The sequence below is a fragment of the Cygnus atratus genome, chromosome 9 (genome assembly GCF_013377495.2).
Source record: "Cygnus atratus isolate AKBS03 ecotype Queensland, Australia chromosome 9, CAtr_DNAZoo_HiC_assembly, whole genome shotgun sequence".
NCBI lineage: Eukaryota > Metazoa > Chordata > Aves > Anseriformes > Anatidae > Cygnus > Cygnus atratus.
The window spans coordinates 2,427,576-2,454,545 of record NC_066370.1 but is presented as its reverse complement, the minus strand read 5'-3'; the positions used below and the strand labels follow the sequence as shown (position 1 = coordinate 2,454,545).

General features: G+C 37.6%; 1 protein-coding gene across 2 annotated transcripts; it reads left to right on the top strand.

Moving 5' to 3' along the window:
- The first annotated feature begins 2,455 nt into the window (after positions 1-2,455).
- On the top strand, positions 2,456-24,170 carry GRK7 (G protein-coupled receptor kinase 7). 2 transcript variants are annotated; one of them, XM_035544680.2, is made up of 5 exons: positions 2,456-2,622; positions 3,155-3,703; positions 4,468-4,905; positions 18,403-18,674; positions 22,974-24,170. In XM_035544680.2, the coding sequence occupies exons 1-5, from the start codon at positions 2,593-2,595 to the stop codon at positions 23,314-23,316; spliced, it is 1,632 nt and encodes a 543-aa protein (XP_035400573.1). In that variant the 5' UTR covers positions 2,456-2,592; the 3' UTR covers positions 23,317-24,170. The 2 variants fall into 2 exon arrangements, with proteins under 2 accessions (XP_035400573.1, XP_035400572.1); XM_035544679.2 differs by lacking the exon at positions 2,456-2,622 and having other exon boundaries at positions 3,101-3,703.
- Positions 24,171-26,970: the final 2,800 nt, after the last annotated feature.

The window sequence follows — 26,970 nt, the reverse complement described above, 5'->3', positions numbered from 1 at the left end:
GCAGGGCTCCGGGGGGGATGTCACGAGAGAGAGGGACAATCCCGTCCCCTGCCCTGCTGCCCGCGCTGCTTTTGGTGCAGCCCAGGGTACGGGCAGCTTGCTGGGCTGCAAGCGCACGTTGCCAGCTCGTGTCGAGCTTCTCGTCAACCACCACCCGCAGGTCCTTCTCCTCAGGGCTGCTTTTGATCCATTTGAGTTACCTTGACCTGTGCTGTTAATGTGAATAAATTGTTTTGTAGATGCAGTTTTATTGTAATGTTATTTTAATTTCTAAGTAGGTTTTGTATAAGCTCTTCAGGACTAACATAAGTTGCTAAAATTCAGTTTGAAGATGCTCTTGTGAGTTTCAGTCAGCTGCTCGGAAGAATACTTTCATTTTGTCTTGTTCTTCTAAATGCTTTGGACAGATAATACTTTATTTTATAGGATACATATTTTAGTTTTGGGAAAAATATTTATATGCAGTATCAGGAATTTGTACATGTCATATCCGATCTGGATGCTCTAAGCATTGGATAACAGATTCAGTGTCTCTGGCTTCGTTAATCTGTAACTACCTATGTACAGGCAAGCAGCTCAGCTGAGAGCGAACATGTGAGAAATAGATTATAGAATATCTTGTAGAGTAGTAAATAGAGGTTCACCTAGAGTATAGGGGAATTAATTTCAAGTCTTTGCATATTTTCTTTGCAATTTAGAGAAGATTAGCTTAGGTCTCAGTTTTGCTGTGAGCTTTGCACCAGACAGATGCCTATGCAAGATAAATTTCTCTTCTGCTCCAAATCCTCCCTGGTGTTCCATTAGCACAGTTCTTAATAAGTACCCCTTTTTAGTCCTGAATTTGTTCACCTCTTGTACATGCAAAGTAAATCAGTTTTGCTTCTCACCCAAACATACTATTTTATGGGTTAGGTGACACTAACTTCAATAGCCATTATCAACTCATAGATTAATGCCGATCTATTTTTTTCTGCTGTTTAATACATGCCAGGCAGATTTGGATAATGCAGCAAATCTAGCTGGGGTTGTCTCTCAAAAGTGGCTGGAGTAATGAGTATGTGTCCAAAGATCATATTGTCACACTTAGCTTTTTTAGGAAGTTACCTTGTTTTACAGAAAGTGTTATGTTCTGTAGAAATCAGGAACGGTTCTAATGAATAGAGCAGAATGATTTTTTGAAGCTGTGAATGTGCCATGCTTATGCAGATACTGTAAACCGAGTAATTTCTTGACTTGCTTAGATAAGATTCTATCACTAGCTGTATAGGCTTGAGTTCCCCCTTAGGGCCCCAGTCACCAGCACTTCGTACTGCTACTTGGAATCTGAGCTACGGTGGCATTTTGCTAAATGTGAAAAAGATGCTGCTGAATGTTAGGGCCTGAAATTAGGGCCTCCTCTCCTTTTTGTTCTGAGGCTGTTATGGGAATATGTTGCTGCGGACACCATTTTCAGAACTACAGGCACTTCTTCCTTTGACATTTCTGCAGTCTTCCTTCCTCTGCTGGCTGCATCGTTCAGCCGTTTATGTAACCTTCTCGTGCCCCGTGCTTGCATTCACCTGCCTGAATTAGAGACTGCTGTAGCAAGCATGGCTTTCAGACGTTCTGCGTTAGAGCACACCGCCTCCTCACGCACAGTTTGCAATGGATGGGCCTGTCAGTCATCACTAGAAAAGCTCTCACACTCGGTAGAATATAACCATAAGGCATATGTCAAATGGATTCAATGCAGATGGGATTAAGCATATAAAAGCAAAATATTTCATACTAGTAGAGTGACAAAAAGCAACCAAGAAGGGCTTATCACTAACATTAAGGAGTCTGAGAAATGCCCATTGTTACTCCTAATGTTTAGCGTTTGTGATTCAGCACTTCTACTTGTTTTGGTTAAGAGAGTGGGAGAAAAAAAAAGGAAACTGTCTTTGCATAGCTTGACCTGATTGCTACTGGAGAAATCATGGAGCTGCTTTACCTTTCCCATAATATCTACTTAAATAGGAAGACAGTTTTCAGAGGCTAAACCGCATGACTCCACAGCAGAAGAGTGCTTAGCCTAGTGAGCGCTGCATAGGATATTTATTATTTTGGAAAAAATGGGGCTCAGACTTCGTGGTAGGCAGCCCACCGAGTGAAGTCACATGGATTTTTGGCTTCACTTGATTATAATTGGCTTTGTCCTGTTGTTGATGCTACCTCAGCCATACACCGTTGCCACCTTGTCATCCTGCCACTCATGGCCATAATACCAACTCAGAAGGGAAAATGAAGAGAGGCCACAATATGGTATGGAAGTGTCTTGGCAAGATTTGGCCAGTCATTTGAAATGTGTTTTTCCTCTTCTTGTGGGCTGGAGCTGAGGTCAGAGCTCTGTGCTGTTTCATATGTAGGGATCATTATTTTTAGAGCAGCAGCAGTTCTTAGCCTCTGCGTGTAATCCGCTTTCTGTTCCTTCAGATGGAGCTGCGTGAGGCGTCAAGGTTTGCATGAAGTATCTGTGGAGCTCAGAGTCACTACTGTTGAGTATAACTGGAGCTTTGGAAGTGTGAATGCTCAAAGCACTGAGTAATGTGAAAATTAAAAGCTCAATGACTGATGTTGTTCACCATGTCAAGAGCAAGGGAGGTAAGAAGCTGTTCTCTTACCTGTGAGCAGTGTGCCACTGGGACTGGTGAGTGCTTGTAGTACAGACAGGAATTTTGCATGTTCTCAGCAGCCATTGACAGTGTGTACAGAGGGGATAACGGTACATTTAAAGGGTGTCAGGGCTCGTTCATGAAACACCAGCTGAACTGCATTTGTTTGGTGCTGCCAGTGAGAAGGTTTGCCTAGGGTGTCATCCCTCAGCTATAGATAGCAAACTCAAAGCTCCTTACAGAGAAACCTCTTACCAGTCACTTTCCACAAATGGTGCATGTACCCAAAGGTACTTAGTGAAAATCCTTGAGAGGTATTTAATGCAAAAGCAGTTAGTCTCTCCAGTGTGTTTCAGAAGCCCCCACACACCACTGGCAGGGAGAGGTGCAGGGCAGCATCAGCGCAGCACTTGGGCCAGTTCCTTTTTTTCTCTAACCGGGCTCTGCCACCCCAAGAGCTTGCCAAGATGTGTGACATGGGAGGGCTTGACAACCTGATTGCCAACACAGCCTATCTGCAGGCCAGGAAGAGTGGAGATGGAGACACCAAGGAGATGCAAAAGAGACGTAAGAGCCTCTCGCTGCCCAAGGTTGATCAGTGCGGAGAGGTTAGGCAGTCCATTGCTGCTGATTACGGGAGCATCTGTGAGCAGCAGCCCATCGGCAAGAGATTCTTCAGAGACTTCTTAGAGACGGTGCCGGCACATTTGGTAGCGAGGGACTTCCTGGATGAGGTGTCAAACTGGGAGTTGGCAGAGGACAATGTCAAGAGCAGTACCATGGAGAACATGATGACCAACTTTCTTAAGACAGGCGCCAAAAACTATCTGGCTTTCATGAGCTCTGACTTGGTCAGCAAATGCCAGGCAGCCACTGAGAAAGACTATGAGAATGTTGTCCAGCTGGCCAAGGAGGAAACCAAACTCTTCCTTCAAGGCAAGCCCTTTCAGGACTTCCAGAGCAGCCCCTTCTATGACAAATTCCTCCAATGGAAAGTTTTTGAGAAGCAGCCAGTAACTGATAAATACTTCTATGAGTTCCGAGTGCTGGGCAAAGGTGGCTTCGGAGAGGTAAGAGCTGTACCTTTCCAAGTGTGGGTCATCCCTCCCCTTTCAAGACCAGCAGGTGGATTTGCACTGGGGAACTTGGTGATAAATTAAGAAATTGTCTTAACATTTTGCAAAACTTGGTCATTCAGATTGTCCATTTCCCAGAAATTAAACTCAGGTTGTTATCTATACTGTTAGATTGACTCAAGATGCCTGACAGTGAAGAATTACCCTAAAATTTTATGTTCTGTGTCTATACTAGTGAAGAAGTGGGCTTCTTCTCTACAAAAGCTTGCACGGCCATCTATGTAGTTAATTATTAGTATGTTCCTTGGCACCATTTTGGCCTGTGCTAGCTCACATACTCCCAGATAACTCTTAGGCACAGTTTAGGGAATAGCACAGATCAAGATCCGTTCCCAAAAAAGCATGAATGAGGTTACCTTTTTTCAGAAGGAAGAGAGTTTAGCTATGCAGGTACAAGCTGTATATGCCACTAATTCTCATGATCAGAGAATTGGTCCTTCTTCATGTTATTTAATAATAACATGGAGCCCTCAGGATCTTTGCACAAGGCCCACCACACACTAGTTCTGAACAGAACTGATTCTGTGCTTGTTTATTCCTTATTTTCTCCGCTAATATACTCTACCATGCAAGTTACCATTAGCAGCTACTAATAGGCATCTGTGTTTCCCCAGTTCCTGCCTATTACTGCCCTTGATATTCCATCTCTATGTGTAAAATTGCTTCCTTACCTTTCCTTTTGCATCTTGCTTTTCTAGGTTTGTGCCATCCAGGTGAAAAATACTGGCAAGATGTATGCCTGCAAGAAACTGGATAAGAAAAGGTTGAAAAAGAAAGGTGGAGAGAAGATGGCACTACTGGAGAAAGAAATCCTGGAGAAGGTCAACAGCCCTTTCATAGTCACATTAGCTTATGCCTATGAGAGCAAAAGCCATCTGTGTCTTGTCATGAGCCTCATGAATGGAGGGGATCTGAAATACCACATCTACAACGTGGGAGAAAGGGGTATAGAAATGAACAGGGTAATCTATTACTCAGCTCAGATCACCTGTGGGATTCTGCATCTCCATTCCATCAAGATCATATACCGGGACATGAAGCCAGAAAACGTCCTCCTGGATGATAATGGTAACTGCAGACTCTCTGATCTTGGATTGGCAGTGCAAGTAAAAGAGGGAAAAACCATCACTCAGAGGGTGAGTAGAAATTTATTGCACATGGGAAGTGGGAAAGGAAGCTGTTCTATTTCTAATGTATTATGAGTCCAAGACTTAATTCCTCAGGATTTGTTCTTTGCTAAAGACCTTACGTGGTCATTTCATTCTAAGAGACAGGTGGTAAGAAGATTTGGTTAATTAAGTCTCTGGTCGCTATATTAGTAAAGCAACTTCTCTTACACAAAAACAGAAGAGTCAAGTTTGTCTATTGTTTCTCATAAGACTGAGTAATAGTGTGTAGCCTGGGATTTAACCAATTAATTGTTTGTATAATGAGCAGCAATTAAAGATATGACTCCTCCTGTTTTCAGTTTTTGTTCTTAGAAGAACATGGGTTCTTCCAGATTTCCCTTAGGTGATGGCACTGATTGTATTGTGGGTGTTCATTCGTGCTGTGCAACAAATAATCATGAACCTTCCTCCTCCTACAAATTCATTCCTGAAAAAATAAGCAGACTTGATGAGAGTTTGAAAATGTGCATGCATGTGTGTATGTGTAGGAAGAAAGAGAAAGATAACTGGTTTTTGCTGTGTGAATTTCTGTGCTGCACCCTATCTGTGCCTGTGGCCGTCTCAATCCAGTTCTGTAATAATGTCATGAGGTTTACATAAGAAAATTGTATTCATGTCCCTTAAATATGAAAAAAGCATTTTTATCCCAAAGTGTTTGAAATAGACTGGAATGTGAAGAAATGGAAACCGTGCTATAGTCAGGTCTAACATCATACTTCCCAAGTCTTTAAAGTTCTGTAAAAAATCATTAGATGAGAGATGCTAGTAAAATTTTTATCATGCTTGAGGTACACACGTCTTTTGATGTTGTCATTTAATACAGTAATTTGTACTCTGAAGAGTGTATTTTCTACTGACAAAAAAACAATGTTATGATTACTGTTAGTTCTTAGTAATAGAAAATACAGAAACTGGTGTTTTATATCATAGATTTAAAAATGAGACTGCATTGTTTCAGAGCTGAAAATGCAGTTTCTCTGATAGCTAAGGCAGATTTTTAAATAGAAATTATGTGAAATGGGAATGTTGTTTTGTTTGTGAAGTTAGCGTTTTGATCAGTGAGCCCAAAGTATATATAATCTATAAACCTTACTATGTTTTGCAAGTCAGATGCATGCATTTATTATGATCGGAAAAATAATTCTGTCCAAGGGCAGTTTTTGTCACTAGCAAATATGTGGCGTTTGGTAAAAGAAAAAAATGAAAGAGGGTATTTAGAAATGTATAACATCTTCTATTTACTACTGTAGAATCTCAAAAGCAATAGTGGGCAAGGTAGCTGTTCCTCCTTGCTTTCAATGATAATGTCATTGAGTTGCTATAATGATTTTTCTTCCGCTTCTGGTCTCTGTTTTAATAGCAGTATTCACCCTTATATGGGAGCTTTTATTGGAGTCTAGACTGCAGTGACTGTAGTATCTTATAAGGAATTTGTGTTAAACGCAGTTTTATTTTCTTCATATGGGAATTTGAAATAGGAGGAAGACTATGATGATGTTATTTTTTGTTTTGTGTTATAATTATGAGGGAGTTGAATAATTATGAAAACTGCTACTAAAAAATATGAGCTAGATATTACTAATATTTATAGTAACGTATGTAAGAAGCAATAAAAAGAACTTTACAACATTTGATTCATGTAATAAAAACAGTGCTGTTAAATTAACTTTTGTATACTAATCACAGTTACATTCTGACTTAATTGCCAGAAATTCTGTATCGTAGCAAGTTTTTTGCATATGACTATAAAATTCTCAGTTAAAAAGCTTAAGAGAAGATACTTGTATAGGCCTATATTTTAACACAAAAAGATTTATGGATCTAAGACAGATTTATGAAATATAATCAGTTGTACCATTTTGTGGACTCGGTTTTATAAGGGCAATTTTAGAAGCTAAAGGCGAAGATCTATTTCCCCAGACCAAATCTGTATTTTACTGTATATGTGACTGAAGTGCCTAACATCAAAGCTGATTCCAGACTTTGGATGATAGTCTGAAATGATGATTTAAGGCTAACAAATTTCAGTCAGTAATTATTAAGAAAATGCTACTGATCTACGATATAAACCCTTTTAATTTAAATTTATTTATTCATTTGCAAAGTATCTTCTGTTTTGAGGGGCGGTTGTAATACCCTGAACTTCATTCATACCTCCAGCACTTAAAAGCAGTTCTGACTTTAAAGCCTCGTAACCCTCTTTTATGAGATTTTTTTTTTCAATATCATGCTTAAAATACTGTTCTATTGCACTAGGCGAATGAAATCTAACTTTTCTTTAACCATATTCATAAATCATTCTGCTGCCTCAAAGTAGTTACCTAATATCACCTGTACAAGACAAAACCATGGCTTAGCAGTCTAGTATGGCTGATGGTCATATGTTTTCGTCTGTTCAGATAAATTTAACTTAGCCAGCCATATACATCTTAATGAAGTTTTATGATTACTTGTTAAGTAGAAGGTAGAATTAAAAAAAAAAAAAAGGCATCTATTGCAGTCTTTCTGTAAAGTGATATATTAAAAAATAAGTTGTTTTTTTTTTCGTCTGTCTAATGAAATCTTGTGAGCTTTAGTTGTTTGATCTTTTTATTTCTTACTTTTAATCTTAGAAATTTTGGTAGCATCAACTTGTTTTGCTGAAGTACTGTTCCAGGGGAAAAAAAAAAGTAATGTGCTTTCTGGATCATATTTTAATAGCTTACTCCCACTGAACAGATTTCTACAATGCAAGACACCCTTATATTCAATAAGACTACTTTTGTTAAGAGATTGTATTCATTCTGAGTATGGATATCCTGCTCTAGTCTCTGACACTTAAATGAAAAAGCAGAATGGTGCCTTTAAAAAAAAATGGAGAAATTCCTGTTTTTTTCAGGTGAGAGCTAAATAGATGCTAATACTAAATTAAAATAACTAATGTTTTTCAGCAGCTATTTACAAACTTTTCTCCCTCAGTGACTCAGGTTTTTCTTCCTGAGTGCTAATCTTTTCATAATATTTCTAGTTCTTCAGTCCTTAACCGAATCTTTCTTGTAAATAAGCAAAGTAAAACAGAAGACTTGAATACCTTTAATGTATCAGCAGGAGCGAAGTAAATGGTCACATGACCTAATTTTCTTCTTTCTTGATTACTCTGAAAAATAGTTAGTGACCTATGCTCTTTGTATACTGCCTGTAGAAGTTCATATCATAATAAAATGCGTTATAAGTGCAACATTAACCAGGTGCATTTATTTGGGTAAAAACCTTGTGTGGGTTTTATTTATAATTTATTCAAAGATATAAATGAGAAAACAAAGTAAGTTTTCTAGTAACTACATTTTCTTATATCTTCATTTCTGAATAGTCTTCTCTTTTACGAAGTTAAGTTGGGGAAAAATAAAAGTCTTTTTAATACTTTTCTAACCTGAATCAGCAAAAATCTGAGATTTTGTCAGTATATTTTTATCTACTTGAAGAAGTCACCTGGGATTTTACAAAGATCTGAGCACCTGGCTTCAATTGAGTCCACAGTAGTTAAGTACCCAGACAATATTTTTAGAAATCTTAAGTACATACATTTGAAATAATCCTGTTCTTCTTTCTAGGTGTCTCATAAACTTCCTTGTATTTAGTTTGTTATAGATGTCTCATAAAATGAATATACAGATGGTTCTCTGAAATTGGGATTCAACCAATCCAAGTTGATTTATAACAGCAGTACACTGTAATTCTTCATGAATTTTTCTCCTTTACATTTTTTTTTTAAAGAGAGGCAAAAAGTTCAGTACTGTATGCAAGTCAGATAGATGAAATCAAATGTACTTGCTTGTAATTTACTAAATTTTCAGGGAGGCTTTGCAGAACTCTCTGAAATGCCTTGATGATTACATAGTTTTAAATCAGGTAATTTATGTATCTGTCTAAATATGGAGTAGACATCTGATCTTAGGTACCTGCTTAGAAAGTGTTCGTGTGTTTGACTGTAACTAAGCTGGTATGAAAATGCCTCTTCATCGTAATTAGTGAAACAAAGCAACAGTTTTCTGTTGTCTTCATCCTTTTCTGTCTTTGTTATTTGCTATGTATTAAGAAGTAGAAAGATCATGTAATGACTTTCATCGTTCCTTATGCAGGTTAAATCATATATAATATGTGAATTTATTTGAACATTTTCTAGACTCCATTAGCGATTTCAAAAAACACAGTATGTACATGCATTCTGAAAATTTTGTACACCTCTCATGAGTGTACAAGCCAGTAAAGGCAAATTTGCTCCACTTTCAAAGCATCCAAAGATTCTTAGCATTTCCTGTATAAATACACACCATCCATCTATCAGCTGCAGGATGCATAAATCCCCTTTGTAAATCTTGTTAGGTGATTAGATTATCACGTGGCACAAGTGGTAGGCTAGTTAGTGAGTTCCTGTTTTAGACATTTTCAAGTTTTCAGTGAAAACTTCAGTGAAACTTTAATATGTATGTGTTGTTTACCAGCCAAACATTGTGTTCTTTATGCATTAAATGGTTTCTTGAATTCTAGATGGGTGACTTCAATATGGTCTTCTTACAAAGTAATGTCTGTTTATGCTGCAGAAAAAGTATTTTGCAGATTATAATTTTAAACTTACATAATTGAACAAGTATTTCTAGTATCCTGTAAGTGTTGTCACAATATATACTCTGGGGAATATTTGTGTCCTCTATATCAACCGTCTGTAAGGGCAATAAATAAAAATGCCGTACTTACCAAAATGAAAGTTTTGAAAGATTTTATTGGATACCTAGCCTTAGTTTTTTTCCTCTTTTCTCAACAGCTAAAGCAGCTAGTAGAAGCATCTTCTGGCTCTCCATGTGAATGGCAACGATACTGTCTTGAACACATATAGGCAGTTGTGAATCACTGATACAGTATTAATCACAGTGTTTAAAAACCTGATTTAACTAAGGTGCGCTGGTTTGTATTTGTGAAGTGCTAGCTGGTTTTAGAATGGAGAAATTGAAAAAAAAATACGTTGGAACAGTAATGATCTTGGAAACAAAGAAGTAGAGGGCAATTGAAAGTTGCTTAAAATGTTTTTTCTTCATGAAACAAACATGGATTATATGAGACTTTCTCATGATACGTACATGTACCTCTGCAATCTACCTAGAAGTGTGTATATGCACACTTACTCAGGCAAAGTTCTTATTGACATCTCTGGAAACATAAACAAACACTTTGCCAGTGATAATAAAGTTATTCAGGACTTCAGGAAATATCATCATGACTCTTCATATAAATATGCCTGTAGCATCTCTTCTGATGTGTTGATCATACTATGTATAAAGCTGGATTGTGTCTTAAAATTACTCCCTTTTTTATGTTGATATTCTCTTTTTTCTCGTGTTGAAACAGGCAACAAGGAGAAACTGAGAGTCTTCAAAGTTGGCTTTTGCATAGGTGAAATGTTTTGTTTAGTTATGTACTAACTTGACTACCATATGCAGGTTATCAGTGCTAATGCACATCTTCAAACCTCTAAGCTTTCTCTGGTCTGAGAAACTGTAATGTACGTAGGGTGGATATTAAGGTGTGCTTTTTTTCCAATATGAGCAGGAACATTTATTTAAGAGCTTGCTAATTGCTTATGATTGATTCTGGAACTTTGCATATGACAACAATGAGAAATATCCATCCCTTATGCCAAGTTTCTCTACTTGAACAGTTTGACCTGGCATGCTTTTTCTTGAAGTCTCTACAACTTTTTCTCATTGTGTAACTTGAAGTTCACTTGTGTGAGTCAAATGTTCCTGCCCTTATCCAAAGGAGTAATAGTACTTTATTTCCTGAGAATACCTATGAGAAAAGTGACAATGTTCTTCTGTGTAGTACCCTCATATCTTCAGTATATTCAGTTGTTGGGGACTCGATGCCATTTTTTTTTTTTCCAGAAGTCAGTGCATATGTGCTATTTATTTTGGGAAGGGCTTTCTGCCATTAATGGGTATGGGTTTTGTGCAAGGCAACTGGTGCATTTAAGTTATGAAGTACTTTGTCGAGCCAGAAAGCTTGAATATTGAAAAAAAAAAACTGTGAAAAATAAAACAAGATAAAAATATTATTGTAGATTCATGAAAGTGCATTCATCTCTTCAGAGGTTTCAGGCGTCCTCACAGTTTTCCTGTGCTGTGTTTTATATATTTGAAGGACATCATAATATTTTTATAGGAAAAACATGTTTTGGTTAAAATCTTACTCAAAATGTCCTTTTGCCCTCCTGTATGTTTGTTTATTATAAGATCCTATTTCTTAGGAAAACAGAAGGAAATCTATTTAGATGTTCCTGAAACTTGCAGCTTAATTTCAAGACAGTTGAGAAATGGGGAGAAGGGTTCAGACCTGTGAAATCAAAAATAACTAAGCAAGCTATTCTGCAGTTAACCTCTGGTCATTATCACATTGCATTTTTATTTGATAAGGTTCTGTAAAAATGTATTCTTCCTTTGTGCTTTGAAAAATGACAGCTCTTCATTTGCTCAGAAATAGTTACTAGTGGGACTTTGTTCTTCAAAATTTTGATAATCACAGTTGTGATGAAGTGCATCATAATGACAGGTATTTTGCATTTTTTCTGTCTGAAACATATACTTTGCGGAATGAAATCTTATCCACTATGACTGCCATGATCACTTGAGCGTGAATGGAGCAAAAATAATTTTGTGAGATCTTTCTGCCTCCTGCAGTTTTGCAGGTGGCTGAAAGGATATTGTAGTCATGTAAAATGACAAGAATGCAACGTGTCCCAACCCAGTACTTAGCCTGCACAGGGCTTGCAACCTGCCAGAAACGTTTTTCTTGTCTGGGAAAAGTTACTGGGGTCCTTTAAAGACACAGCATCAGGGCTCTCTTTGCATGACTTTTAACCATGTTCTTCATTCAGTTTCATCTGATGGTTAATGCGTGCTGTAGCATGTTCCATGAAAAAGCAAGAGATAAGATTCCTTATAAAGTTCCTAGAGCTGAGTAGAAAGTTAATTAAGCTCTTAGAAGATGAAAATGCCACGTAAGTGCTAAATATTACTGTTTAGTTCCTTTGTCTTTTGTTACAAAAAATTGTTTCTGGAATGTTCTCTAAGTAAATCATCTAATGGATCACTCATTGATCTAACATTGTCAATAATGTGTATTTTATTGGATGAGAAATACAGTATTTAGCTGATGATGTAATTCTTTGAGCTGTTGATTTGACAGCTTTGCAGAAACTGGAAGCTGCAGGTTGGTGAGGAATGTAGTACTTCTACTCGTATTGGACCACACGTACAATTCCAGTTACTGTGGTGAATAGTTTCACATAACAGACGTATAGTGACATTTTCAAGAAGACAGCTCCTGGAATACAGATACAAGCAAGTAGAAACTACAGGCTCGGTTTTGCTCCTTGTTCAAGTTGAAAATCTGCTAGTGGAAGGCAGTAGCAAGCAGGTTCAAAATACATGGAGTGGTTCTTAACACAGTGTAGGTAGGCTGCAGGGCTCTTCTGGTAAAGATCTCGTAGAGTCTAAGAATTTATCTAGGTTCAAGGGGAGAATGGACAACTGATGGAAGAGAACTTTGTTGAGAGAACCCATATCTGTCTCTGGAAGCCCTTGACGTGCAAACAACTGGAGGCTAGGAAAATATTAGAGGTATCAGTGTGCACGCCATCCTCTTGCGCTTGTCCCCACGCATCCAGCTTTGGCCAATTCGCATACAGTTAACTGGCTGTGTGGGCCTCGGTCTGACGCAGCCAGTAGTTGTCTTCCTGGACTTATCTGTGTAAGAATAGTACCTTCAACTTTAGTCTTAATCCTGAAGTACGAGGTGGTTGAAATCCTGTGGGTTTCATGACAGGAACCGTCCAGGCCTCATCGTTTGCTTGGTTTAACCTGCAGCGGCTGTGCTGGCGTTGGGCCGCCATTACCTTCTCACAGGAGTATGCCACACAGTCATGCTGGCTCTGAACATGGAGCTTCTCTTTTATGTCCTGTTTTTGAGAAAGCCACCTACGCATTGTACTATATTAGCATGCATTTTAAAGAGCTTCATAAAATATATAGAGCTAAGAGTACATGGAAAATGTTCTCCTTTTATTAATATTGCTTATAGAATATTCAACAATCATTAAAAAATAAAACCATAAGCATCTCTGAAGTGCAGTATTGTTCCCACATTACAGATGGAAAATGGTCAGGAGAAACTGAAGAAGAAACAAAGCATTGCACAAAATCAAAACTAAAATCATGTTACAGGAATGCTAAAGAAGCCTGGTAACTCTTGTGTACTAATTGTGTAGTTATGAGTCAGTAGCAAGTGTTCTGCGTGTCCTATATGCTCAATCCCTATAACATATGGTTGCTGGAACATCTATAAAAGCGTATTTCTTCTGATGACACTTCACCAAGATAGGGTTGTGAATGGGTTCTCCATGGGGGATGTGAGGCAAAGATAGTTATTTATGTGTGATCACACAGGGAGTCGTGGGGAGATGCTCTTGAGTCCAAAGTTCTAGTCATTGCCCAGTGACTGGACTAGCCTTCATTTATCTGTTTCATTTACATAGAGCGTGGATCTAAACTGACGAATATGCTCACTGCTTCAGTATGGGACTTTGATCCCAGAGGTAAATTTAGTTTCCTTTTTTCTAATATAGCAGAAATCTGTTTTTGTCCCTTTTTGCTTTTAGCTGTAGGCTTTTTGTTAAGACAGACAGCTTTCCCCGTTAAAATGGTGTCCCTCTGTGAAAATGAAAAAACCTTCAGTGGTGAATTTTGCGTAAGCCTGTGGGATTGAGGAGCTCCTAAGCTCCTATACAGTGTGTTGTTATCTTCTCCTGGTACTCTGGGCAGTCCTCTTTGTGTTCTGAACCAGTAGCCCATCAATTTATCCAAATGTCTTTTCCTTTCTAACCAAAGTGAAGTCTTTCTCTTTGCTGAGCATTAATGGTATGCTGAGATCTTTGCTCTGTGAGTCATTTCAAGGGTACAGTTTGTGCTAATTAGATTTGACTTTATCTTCTTCTAAAATATAGTTGCCTACTCATTTGTTCAACTGGCTTGTTGCTGTGTGAACATGTGGAACTGTAGGTCTGTGTGACTGATTTAAGTTACGCTCCATTTCTTCTCACAGGGGCTCTCGGGAGAAAAATGAATGTTGTAACGTAAGTGGCAGAGGAAGATCCGTTGTTCTCCTCTGCATCTAGGGCCTGTTCAGTTGTGTGCAGGGAAGTTTTTGTGCTCTGTTACTGCATTCCTCCAGGGTCTCTTCAGGCCCTTGCTGCAGGAGTGGAGGAACAGCTGGAGGAGAGAACAAAGCAGTCAATGGCACCCCTCGGAGGAAGGATGGACCGAGCCCCAGGAAACAGCTGATAGAGCTAAACTCAGCTTGTTTTTTTTCCTCTGTTCAACAGTTCTTGTGCCATGGCAAACAAAGGATAGACATTCTGATTTGCTTTACTGTTTGGTTTGCGATATCAATTGAGTTTGTTTTGCAGAGATCTGTGGGAAAAGCTAGAGGGATCTAAATCCCATTTCTCCCCATTTGTCTGTTCCCGTGATAAAGAAAACTCCGGACGGTTCTGTTTCTTTCTCCGCTGTATTTGTTGAGAAGCTGGGATAACGATGTTCAAAGTACTTTCTCTTCTCAGGGCAGTGATGTGAACAGGCTTTATGAACATGAGTTACTCTGCGCACCACGCTCTGCTGAGGGTAGCTGTGTGCCAAGGGCCCTTGACTGTGCTGGGAACTGAGTGCACTTAGTGCTTCTCCGGATCACATCTTGTATTATTAAAAGATTATAATTATGTGGCCTTTAGAAATTTTGTACAGAATCACATTTCGCTGAAGAGACATTTGTATCCTTTCAGATGATTCATTGCTACTATGCCCTGTCAAACCACACTCAAAGCAAAAATTCCACTTAGCAGAAGTTCTTTGCTAATGTATCCAAGGACAGCATTCGGTCATTACATTTGAGATGATTGTTGAAAACTTGTATTTTGCGTAAGAAAATTAAGAGAGAAGTAGATCATTTAACCCATTTTCAAAAGCAAGTCAATTAAAATTTATTTAACAGAAATGTAATTAATATTTTTGTATTTCAAACAGCATGTGCAAATAAGGCATTCTGCTTACCATCACAAAAGATAGTATTAGATGTAGAGCAAGCAGGAAATGGACAGTGGGGCACTGCCTAAACTTGGAAAAGTTGTGTGGCTTTGCAGTGCTACACAATTTCTGCCCTCTGTGGAAAAGTTGGGGTAATATAACATTCTTTGGCTCCTAGTGAGAGCTGAGAATAAGCTGAGAATATGCTTGTCTTACCTGCCTAAATAAACCTTTCTTGCATCATTGAGGCTCTTTCATGTTGCCACAGGCTCTCTTTTCCTGGAAAGATGGTATGATTTTTTAACTCTCCAAAGATACAATTAAGTCTTCATATGAAAGACGCATGTTCTTCCAGTTCCAGGGGTTGAATAATTTTCTTTCTGATTTCCCTGTTCTATCTTTAAATGCTTAGGGTTTTATCATCTTTTTTTCCCAAATGAAATATTTTGCCAAGCTCCATATGTTGAAATAGGTGTAAAAGACTAAATTTTAAAGCTCTTTTCTTCCTTTCTTCACATTACTGTTTTGATTTAAAAAAAAATTTCTGAGGTTTTTATTTCTTCCCCTGCTTGTTTATGTGTTTCTTCCCACTTACACATCACTGTTGACTAGTTGTGAAATGTGTTTGTATCTGTGATCAAATGATAATGTTTAGGTGGGTTTTTTGAGTCTCAGGGGTTATGAGATTAGATTCCTGTTTCTCAACCTGTTCCTTCATTATTAATCTTGGGGTTAATATGAATCTTCAGGATTGAGAGAGATGTGTTTTAAATTTAGGTTCAAGTTTTGATGAATTTTCATGAGAAAAACAGCTCATTTGGGATGGTTTGACATATCAGAGGAACAATATATGTTTCTAGACTTTTCTCAGATTGAGCTGGATCAGTTCAATAACAGTTCAAAAGACTTCAGTGCTACTAATTGAGAATTTTAAAGTTTAATCCTCATTCACACTCTAACCCCATCCACCATCTTTTACTTCAGTCTGAAGAAAAGCTTTTGTTGATCCATCTCTGTTTTCTATTATGTTGTCATGAAGTCTTTTTGGTCCGTACTTAACGGTCTTGTTTTCTCTGTTCATGAGTAATGAGTACCATGTCAAAGTATGGTTTTCTGTATAGCGTGACTTACTGAAGGCTATGTGGAAGATGCATGTGGAAGAGACAGATCTTATTTGCAACTGTTTCTTCTGAAGAAAAAACAATTATGAAAGAAACAAGTGGAGGAAATAGCCTGGAAGGGAACTCCCGTGAGACACATTAATGATCACAGAATGACACTCTGACTTTTCCATGTTAGAATTATCCAGTTCCCGTATGGTGATGCTAAATTGCAGCAAAGTAATGTCTTATCAAAAAGACCTTACTGTGCTGTTGTCGGGCACATTTTGATAATGACATGACTCATCAGTTCTTCAAGGCATTAGTGCCCTAAATCAGCTCCATCTCAGTAAAACTAAGAATGCTTATTGCTTCCCAGAAAAAGAAGCTGAAAATATTCCAGAAGCCTAAGAAGTGTCTGTTCTCTAACCCAGAATGAGCTCTGTGCCCATCCTTTTGTACCAAAATTTCTCTGCTGCTTTCAGCCCCTCCTCTCCCTTCCAGGTTTCACGCTCTTCAGAGGCCGGATGGATCTGGGTTCTGCAGGCTGTGTTTGAGCACTTGTCCCCTTTCTGTATGGCAAAATAATCACACATGAAAATGTAATAATGTCAGGGTATCTCTCAATATTAACTTAGAGGAACCCAGTGCAAACTGTATAAATTGCCTGGGGAAAGATACCAGCTGCTGTAATGCCTGATATGGTTCCTTTGAACTTCTGTAGCTTTACTGAGGAGGTGGTGGTTCACTTTTAACCCTTTCTTTTGCTCACAACCTGGCCGATATATCTATTTTTTCTCATTTTACTTTTATTTATCAACCAAATGGTGGATTTTACTTTAGAACCCTAAAAAGCAGAAAAACTAACTGGATTTAATTTTGTGTTGTTTAGGCTTGTGTTGTAATTGATGTTGTGATGTTACCTCCTGCACGTATTGTTTCCAGTAGAGTATACGCCATGTTATGTACTGGCATGAGCTAAACTTTATAGGGAGACCTGAGTCATAAACTAAAATTCAGCTGTTGAACTGGTTTTTTTTCCAAACGTAATTTGCCCATATAAACTCCAGTTTTTGTTACCCCTTTCTCACTCTGTTTTGCTTCAAAGTGAATCCCTTATTGATCATGTTGTAGTGGCGGTAATGATGACCATCTTGAGTAAATTTGGGGGAATTGTATTTCCATTTTAAATCGCAATCCTACTAATTCATTAGTCCCAGTATTTCAAACAGATATGACAGGATTTCAAGTAACTTCTGACATAGTGATCGCTGTTATCTGAATCTGGTAAATACATGGAATAAGGCATTGCATCAGATATGTCAGGAAATACTGGGTCAGCCGAGAAAATGCTTTGATCGAAATTTCACATTCCGAGTGATGTAACAGTGCAGCAGAAAGCATATAGAGAGGTTGACTTCCTCTCGTTCCTCCCAGGTAGATCAGCTTACTAGAGAGGCAGCAGGAACTGGTTTGAATACTGAGGAGTCTCTCCCCCAGCTGGGAACGTGCCAGGCCCAGGCTTGGGAAGAAGCAGACAAATTCCCCTCTCCAAGAGTGGTCACCACTTTTGGAGAAGGCTCGATTGTTCCTATACTTTATTCAGAGAGCCTTTTCCAGTCAAGCCATGTGAACTAGCTCTTTCACCTAAATGTAAGTAATTTACTAATTATGATTTTCTTTGGTTTACTTCATACAGTGGTTTTTCTTGGCCCTTGATGGTCGTAACTTCTTGCAGAAGCCAGCAGGGAGTGCGGGTGAGAACTTCCTACCGCAGCTCAGCTACCGGCTCCACGAGAATTTTCTCACTGGCAGGAAACCCTTGTTGGAGCAGAGTTATAACCACTGAACAGGGAGGGGGCAGATGATTGTCTGATTTTTTGACCTTTTTCAGTCGTTTCAAAATGATTGCTAGCTGTGTTTACAAGAAAAAGGGTAGCAACACTCTTCAGCAGGAAGAATGTTAATATGAAAGAAAAAAAGAAAGATGAAGATTAATATAAAAAGAAACCACTCTTAGGCAGAAATTGCATAGGCATTTCACCTTGAAGAGCATATTTAACACAGTTTTTCCATATGCTAAGATGTTTAAGGACAGAAGTAGTCCATGTGCTGAAATATTGTTATACCCCGGTTTCTAGATACAAATTATGTCAATCGTATTACTGATATTTTTGAAGAATTATAGACTAGTCTGTTTAATTGTATGTATTTCATTATTGACTTTGTATAGTAAATCTCTCTGTTTGCTATAGGCTGGGACAAATGGTTATATGGCTCCGGAAATCCTGAAGGAAGAAAATTACAGCTATCCTGTGGACTGGTTTGCTATGGGATGTAGTATTTACGAGATGATTGCTGGGCGAACACCATTCAAGGATTTCAAAGAAAAGGTCGGTAAGGATGAGGTTAAAAGAAGAACTCTGGAAGATGAGGTGAAATTTGAACATGCCAGCTTTACAGAGGAAGCAAAAGACATTTGCCGACTGTTTTTGGCTAAGAAAACAGAGGATCGTTTAGGAAGCAGGTATGCCTTACTTCTCAGACTTGAAAAGAGCCAGATGAATGCTGCAAATAATAACAATGCTATTTTACACAAAATGAGATTAGCTCTTCACTTTCTACGGAGTATTGAATTTTCTCTTTCACTTCTAGGAAGAGAGGTGGAAGTTGTTGAAGAGAATGTGGAAATAAGGAGTGTTGCAATACTGCAGTAACCATCCCCACCCCAGACTACTCACAGGAGTTCTTTTCTTGGTGTTTTGTGGGGTTAGGTTCTATGCAGATCTGGGAGATAGGAGGAGCCCATTTCTCATCCAGTTTGTTTCCTAAAGCTAAAGGATGTTCAAGTAGATGCCCACATCTATGCTAATGCAGACTGAATGCAGAGTCTCAGCCTGTATCACTTACTGGAATGATGTGGGCAAAAATCCAGATCTGCAATATGGATTTTCTGCCCTGCAGATACCTAACTTGCAAGGCTGTGTCATTGGCTTCCTGATTAAGAGACCATCTTCTTTACTCAATTGCTTTTAAAAAGTCTTGTAGAGGTTACTGGTCTTCCTGACTCATCCCAGGAAGAAAAGAATATTGGGCACACATTGGTATAAAACAAAATGTTTTTTGGGATTTCGGTGGTGGCTTTGGGTATCAACCCAAAGACTGATGGATGTGTCCCTGACTTGCAATTTCAAGTAACCATTCAATAATAACATAGTTGGAAAGCTAAGCATTTTAATATTTAACTTGTAATATCTCTGATCCCTGTGATCGTGTGTGTGTATATGTATGAATCATTTAGTGCATTTCTAATGAGACAGATTGGGGATCTACATTTGCAGTAGAGACAAAATAAAAGAAATGTAACCAAAATGTAATAAAAGAATAGGAAAATGGTAGTAGAATAGTCTAGAACTGTCTTTAGAATACACCAAGATTTTAATCATCTATGCATGTAAGCATATGATCAGATTCTTTTCCAACCTAGAGGTGGTATAGACACAGGGACTTAATAAAAATACATAGATAATCTATTGAATTTATATTTCATTACAACATGGAACAGTTTTGCAAAATTTTAGTCACACATTTGTCTGAAAGAATTAACTTTAATGAAATGTAATAATACATCATTAATATACGTATTCTCATTATCCTAAATGAAGAACACTACTGTTTGTGCCTGAGTTTTCCCAACAACTCTGCAAAGCTGCCGGAAATACTATGCAGAGGATTTTTGATAGAAAATTTGTGTTATTTTAGTATGTTCTAAAAGCTCATTTAAAATAAATTTTCTACAAGAACAGAGCATTCTATTTGACAACTCAGCATGCTTTGCAGATGTTTAGTCTTAAAGCGTTTGGTGAAGTAAAAAAAAATCAGAATAGGGGAAAAGGAAATTTAGAGATTCTGAGAAGTTGGGCCAAGTTAATTCAACAACTCTGAAGCAAAAACAGCAACAAATTAATCACTTAAAATAACCACGTTCCCTTTGCTGAACTACAATTATTCGGCCTGCTTACTGTTGCATTATTTCTCAGCAATGGGAGAAATGTGTACAGAAAAGTCATTGCACAGGTTATTTTTGATTTTCTGCCTTTTAAAAATATTCTTACTGTTATGTGTTGTACTTAGAGAAGGAAAACGATGGGATGTATAGCAGGCCTGAGCATGACAGAGGAAAAGCCTTTATGTACCTCTTAAACAGGGAGAGATACTATTCAGGGCAGCTCATCCTTATGTAAAGATTAGCACTGTAATTCTACTAAGGACAACAAGACCTTGGGTTATCTACATAAGTGCCTGTTGCATAAGTTAAAGCTGCTCAAGGACAGCTTTAATTTGTACACCCGACCTTTTAAAATACTCTACTTTTTTTTATTGAAGACTTAATGTCATTGGTTAACTCGGGAAATAATGTAACCATTTTTCTCCACTCCAGCTTTTTTGGGATTGGCATCTCTGAAGCCCACATCTTCCTCCATGTACAGTGATTTTCTATTTTTGTGGAGGATACAAAATCGGCAGAGTTGAGATGAGCTCATTTGCTTTTTCTATATAAGTCATGTAAACACGCAATTCACACAGTAAGGGCTCAAGTTCAACTCCAGCTAGTTGGAAGATGCCTCTGTTGGTTCCAGTAGATGGCGTTCCTGTAGCTTTATGTTTTCAAACTTTTTATGTTTCTGGTGGTGTCAGAAAATACATCAGGAGGAAAAACACACAGCAGTCCATTCTGGAGCCTTCCCCAGCTTGTAGTGCTTTTTGTAGTGCTTGTAGTGTTTTTTGTAGTGCTTTTTTGTAGTGCTTGTAGTGTTACAGAAAGGAAAAGCAAAATACAGTGAATTTTTTGCAAGTTTATCTCCCCATCGAATTGTCAGCACTACTAGCTCACTGGTGTCACAGGGCACTAATTAATTTGAGCAGCAACTCGAATGCACCTCAAGCTAACAGCAAATGTAAATAAATCTCAACAGGCTGGAGGGCTGCACAAGTACTTGATATTATCACTGGCTAGTTAAGCCAGAAGATGATTTTGCAAGGCTATTTGTATTTGATCTATGTATACAGGTCACAATCTCTTTTGGCTTAACCTACAGTTGAATAATTATGTTCATATAGCTCTTTTGGGTTGAAAATGTCATTTCTTCCTTGTGCAGGGTGCCTTGATGGCAGTATCTGTCATTCTTCAGGCTATGATTTAGCATCTCAGTCATGGTGGCATGCAGTTCTTAGTGGCTGATGGTGACTTGCTCAGAGGAAGCGGGCAGCAGAAGGGCAAAATGATGATTTTCTAACAAGGGAGCTGAAAAAGGCAGCTGGTAGTTTCATCTCAGCTGTGCCTGGTTATAAGCAGGGCATGTTAGGACAGCTTGTGAGGAACTGGCAGTAGTGGCAAGCTGTTCTGTTTACCTGGTCTTAAAGATTCTCTGTAGACATGCAGATGTACTACTTCTATATGGTGCTGCTATACATTTGTAACGATAAAAAACCAAAGGCCTGTATTACATTTTGTTCATAAAACATTGTCTTGAAAGATATCAGTGCTTACACTTCACCAAGTATATGATTTTATGAGAAAATGGAGAAAGAAGACGGCAACATGTTAGCAACTATAGATTGCTGAGGTAGAAAAAAAATACAAATGAGTTTACATTACCATTTTCAAGACCAGTGCACTCGTAAGTATGGAAAAAAAAAAAAAAAAGAAATCATAGGTGTAAAAAAAAAAAAATAATACAGTGGTTCTCCCTTTTCCTCTGTTAAGTAGCATTCAAAGTGCAAACTTTGTATGCCTTGATGCTAGAGTTGCATTACAGGCAGGACGCAGTTCTAAAGCTGCAGTCCTTTGTCATGCTTTAATGAGCATACATTTGGGGTTCAGATTATCCTTAAAATATCCTACAAGCCTTTCTATACAATGAAAGCCTTTCTATACAATGAAAGAATTCACTGTTTCTGTTAAAGCAGAAGTCCTGCTTGAGGTCTGTAGTTGTTCTTCTTAAAGTGCACTTAAAGTACATATGTACAACGTTTTTAGTCTTTTCTGGATTTTATTCTTGAGTTTTAAACCTGTTGAGAAAGGACTGTGTTTGTGACAGAGGTGCACGTACTTTTGTTAATGCCATAATTTATGAACACCTTTGCTCATCTATAAGGGGTAGTTCACTTGAATGAACAGACTCACTAAAGCTGTGACTGTTTATTAGAGTTACATAACTGGGTTTTCCAGAATAGTTAAATGATGTAAATGCATAGCTGCTCTGAATTAAGCTAAAACCACAAATATCATTTGTCAACAGTTTCCTATTCAGACCATTGTTCCTCAGAGTCAATCCCTAGATGTATTAACCCAGTGTACACCAGTCTAGCATTTACTAGATATTCTTACCTCATTAATATAGAGCCAACCACTGGACTTTCATTGTTGAACAGTAAATCCAACACTTCCCCTCCCCATCCTTCTATCTCTTTAGTTCTGGTTAAAGTGTATCTTTGGATGTGGGTATTTTGGTGCACTTCCAGAAGCAGCACTGTGACTCCTGCATGGCACCTTGCCCAGGCTAATTTACCCTGAGAGGCAGAGTAATGAATAATGGGATCAGGATGTTTTTTGCTTCTCAGATGTGCTTATATTGTGCAATGCAACATTCTCTGAATATGCCTGAGCTATCTGAATGGGATTGCATGGCGCTATATATATACTTACATATATATAAATATATATCCTTAATTCAAAATACTCTTGTATATACAACACAGAGACACCTGTATCTGCCTGAGAGCAAAGCATTGCAGTGATTAACAATCTTTTGCTTTATTGCAGAAATGAAGATGATGACCCAAGAAAACATAGCTTCTTCAAAACAATAAATTTCCACAGGCTAGAGGCAAACCTTATTGACCCTCCATTTGTGCCAGATCCATCTGTTGTCTATGCCAAAGATGTTGCAGACATTGCTGACTTCTCTGAAGTACGAGGAATTGAGTTTGATGACAAAGATAAGAAGTTCTTCAAAAAGTTTGCGACAGGTGCTGTCCCGATACCCTGGCAGGAAGAAATTATTGAAACTGGACTGTTTGAAGAACTGAACGATCCCAACAGAGTAGATTCTGGGGGTTATGCAAATGGTGGTGAAGCTAAGTCAGGAGTTTGTTTGTTGTTATAAATAACAGGTCATTAACAAAAAGAGTAGAAACAACCTCAGAACTTTCCATATTCTCAAACAGTTTCAGAAACTCACTGCATCTGTTTAAGAAGAACCAATCAGTGTAATATGACATCGACAGGCTATGTAGACCACCAGCTTTATAGACTATATTATTTTCCTTTGTTTTAGCAAAGGGGATATTTTTGTTTTGTTGTAGACTTACCAAAATGAAGAACCATATTTCTCTAAAAACACTTAAAATGATAGAAATTCTGACATACCAAAAGCAATAATAGAGTGAAGAGGCAACCCCTTTTGAAAATGACTGACTGTTCCATTTTGGATACAATCATTTATTGGTTTTCTTTCTATTTTCTTGTTATTTCTACTAATGTTTTCTCTTCGTTGTAAAGTTTTCAGGACAAATTTTTTAATTTTCAAGGAATATTCTCAGTTAGACAATGGAGCTCATATACCATGTCAAACTTGGAATCTTACTGCCTAGCCAGTCTGTCTGTTGTTTTTTTAATTTCTGATAGTTTTTGAATGGTTTGGTTGTCATAAAATGTAAAAGAAGGCTCTACAGATCACTAGGAAATGAGACTGCCAGGATCAAACTCTTCTTTTAAAGCTGATTTTAACAAAGTGAAGATAAGATTGGACCAATATAATTGAATAAAGCATCTATTTATTATTATTATTTTGTTTTAAGTTGTAATACCATATACAAAGAAAATGTATTTATAAGTGAATACACATTCTTTTTGACAATCAATTTCAACCTTTTTCAGGTTTCCTGATAGTATTTCTGTATTTTGGTGATAAATTAAACTGTAAATAGACTAAAGCAATTTGTAACTGGCTTTTTACAATAAATATATTTTAGTATAATATTCATTCACAAATACAAAATATATTCACCAAGTTGACACCTACAACAGTTCATTGATTCTCATGCAGATTTTGATGCATCTGTTTGATTTTTCAATTTTATGACAACCTAAATTGAATTAATTAGAAGCATTTTTGCAAATACTTGCTACTGTTGAAGTGTATTACTTGTGAGGTGCATCCTACTGATCCTACTGATTATCTCTGGTAAGAAGAAAATAGGTGGTAGTTTTTTGTAGCAACTTCTAAAAGTGATTCTGTATGTTGTTTACTGTCACCTGTCTAGCCATAGTTTCCGCTGACTAAAGTAGAAGTTGAAACTGCTCTGGTCATTGGAGTCCTGGAGGCTGCTTATACCATTTCCTATTTTTCATATAGCAAACCTTCTTCTGAGCTCAAAGATTTATTTTATATAGACACTGGAATTGAACTCCCACATCTGTTTTAAAATGGGAGTGACAATAGATATGCTGGCTTCTATAATCATCATATCTATAATGCAACACACAGCTTTAGAGATTATTTATAATCTAATAGCTCATCCCAAATGGTGCAATAATCAAAAACTCTTTAGTTTTAAATATTTTAAGTGCTTTAGTCACAGCTAAGTAATATGTTGGTAATGCATTATGTTCTTCATTTTCTGTAGAAAGGACTAAGTATAAAAAGAATTGTTCTTTCTTTTTCTTTTTCTTTTAAATTTGCTTTTCCAGTGTCTTATATACTTAATTTTCAAGTGAAAAATCATGAAAAAGGGTGTTACTTAGGATTAGTGGATAATTCTGTTCATGAATTGTTGTGAGGATATAATTGTCTGCATTTTGAGGAGACTTTCTGACAAATAGTTTAAATCAGCATAAGCTGAATTCTGACTTGGGCTTTTAATTGAGAAGGATGATTGTGAAAAAATGTGGAAAGCAGAGGAGGTTGAGAGGAAGGATAGGATAGCCTTGTGGTTCTGTCAGGGATTTAGGAGAGTGCTTCCACTGCTGATGTCCAGTGATTTTCTCCTTGCTTCTGTCTGTAAAAAGCTCTTACAGAGTGGTATTAGGCTAATATATTTATTTGTATAAGAATCAGACAGAAAACTTGATCATTTACGTATTTCAACATCAAAAACAAAAACTTACTACTGCTAGGAAAGGCCTAATAGTGCTAGTAACATCAAGCAGCAAGCTTTTGCCCTGAATTGGTGCACCTCTCAAATCCGTACAGATGCCACTTCACAAATCCTCTAAGGCCATAAACCAGTAGTGCGAATCTGCTGTAGTTTTTCTAGTGCGTAACTGTTTTGTTTTTTTCCATAGATGCATGTTTCCATATGGAAAGAGGTATGTATGGACAGAACCAGAATGTAATGTGATGTTTAAGTCATATATCCTCTATGATACCAGCTGTTGTAAGTCTGGGATTTTCAAAATGTATTACAACACTGAGGTTTGTGAATTCAGGATATCATGTGTACATAACGTTACGTTATTTAGTTTTAGAAATGTTATAGTGTCAATAAATCCCAGCAGTATGTGTATCAGTGAGATACTGCAATGTTAAGCGTTCTGTAAATCATTCGAAGAAGCACATCAGTAGTCTGATAATGCACAGTTTGGCACAGTGTATTACAGAAAAAATGTGTCAGATTGACATTATTGGTTTCAATTTTCTAAAATTCGCTATTTCAGAACACAAACAATTAGTATTTGCACCGTGAAGAGGTAGAACAGAGCAAAGGTTATAAATGTATTTCTGTTAGCATTTTCAATGCATCTTTTAAAATTTAATTTCAGCTTTTTTTTAAAGACTCTTTGAAATGCATGGTTCTTTTCTTCTTCCTGCCACTGTAAAATTCCTTGTTACGCTTTCAGGAGCAAAGTTACTTTTAACATCCTGCTTCACCTTAACAAACCAAAGCCAGCAATCCTAAAAGATTTACGCCTATGATGAATTATGTTATCGAAGCCTATGATTCTACTCACATGAGTAAACTAAAAGGTATGTACAATTGTGCAGGATCAGGGCCTAAGTCTAAAGTATTGATCAAGTAAGTTTATGATAGAAATGTAGATAGGTGTTTATGACAGAAAATGGGGGATGAAGTTGTGGGAGGAGAATAATTTTGTGCTTGTGAGATACTTAAGTTCTTGTGGCAAAAGAAAATTATGTACTCTGAAACCACTTATTTTTTTTTCTTCTGGCTGTCTCCCTTTTTTGTCCTCTGCCAGTTTTGTGGCGCCACACTTGCCTGCCTCTTCTTCAGGCAGATAAAATGCATTCAAGTGTTAATACAATCTAAAAACCTAAATTGTGAACTCTATTGGATTAAATGCCATCCATGAAAGGCTACTGAGTACCCTGGCCACTCTGTAGTGATTGTCTTTACAGAGCTTTGTAGGAGAAATGATGCTGTCTTTCCTGCCTTGTTTTACTTAATACTACTATTAGAACTGCTTGATAAATTTAGCAGAAGTAGGCTGAAATATGAGGTTCTTAACAGCTTGAAATCTGTTTGTCTAAGAATATCTTTTAAAGTACCCTAGCCAACACTGAAGAAAGGCTGCTGGCACAGAGAGGATATAAAAGGAAAAGCTTTCCATTGTATCTCAAGTCCAAACTTTCTTTGATACCATTCCTGTTACCCTTACCATTACTCCACTGATCTCACTGAGCACAAAGAGGCAAAACGGGTTTTAGTATTAACCTAATGAAATCATTGTTTGTAGAGATTATTTTTCAGTGTCAATAAAGCTCTAGCTGTATACCTTAGGTTGTAAAGGCAAGGGCTCA

Coding starts and splice junctions, on each gene's coding strand:
- GRK7 (XM_035544679.2), top strand. CDS start 3,101: ATGTGTGACATGGGAGGGCTTGACAACCTGATTGCCAACACAGCCTAT. Junction 3,704..4,467: donor GCAAAGGTGGCTTCGGAGAG/GTAAGAGCTGTA, acceptor TTGCTTTTCTAG/GTTTGTGCCATCCAGGTGAA. Junction 4,906..18,402: donor GAAAAACCATCACTCAGAGG/GTGAGTAGAAAT, acceptor TGTTTGCTATAG/GCTGGGACAAATGGTTATAT.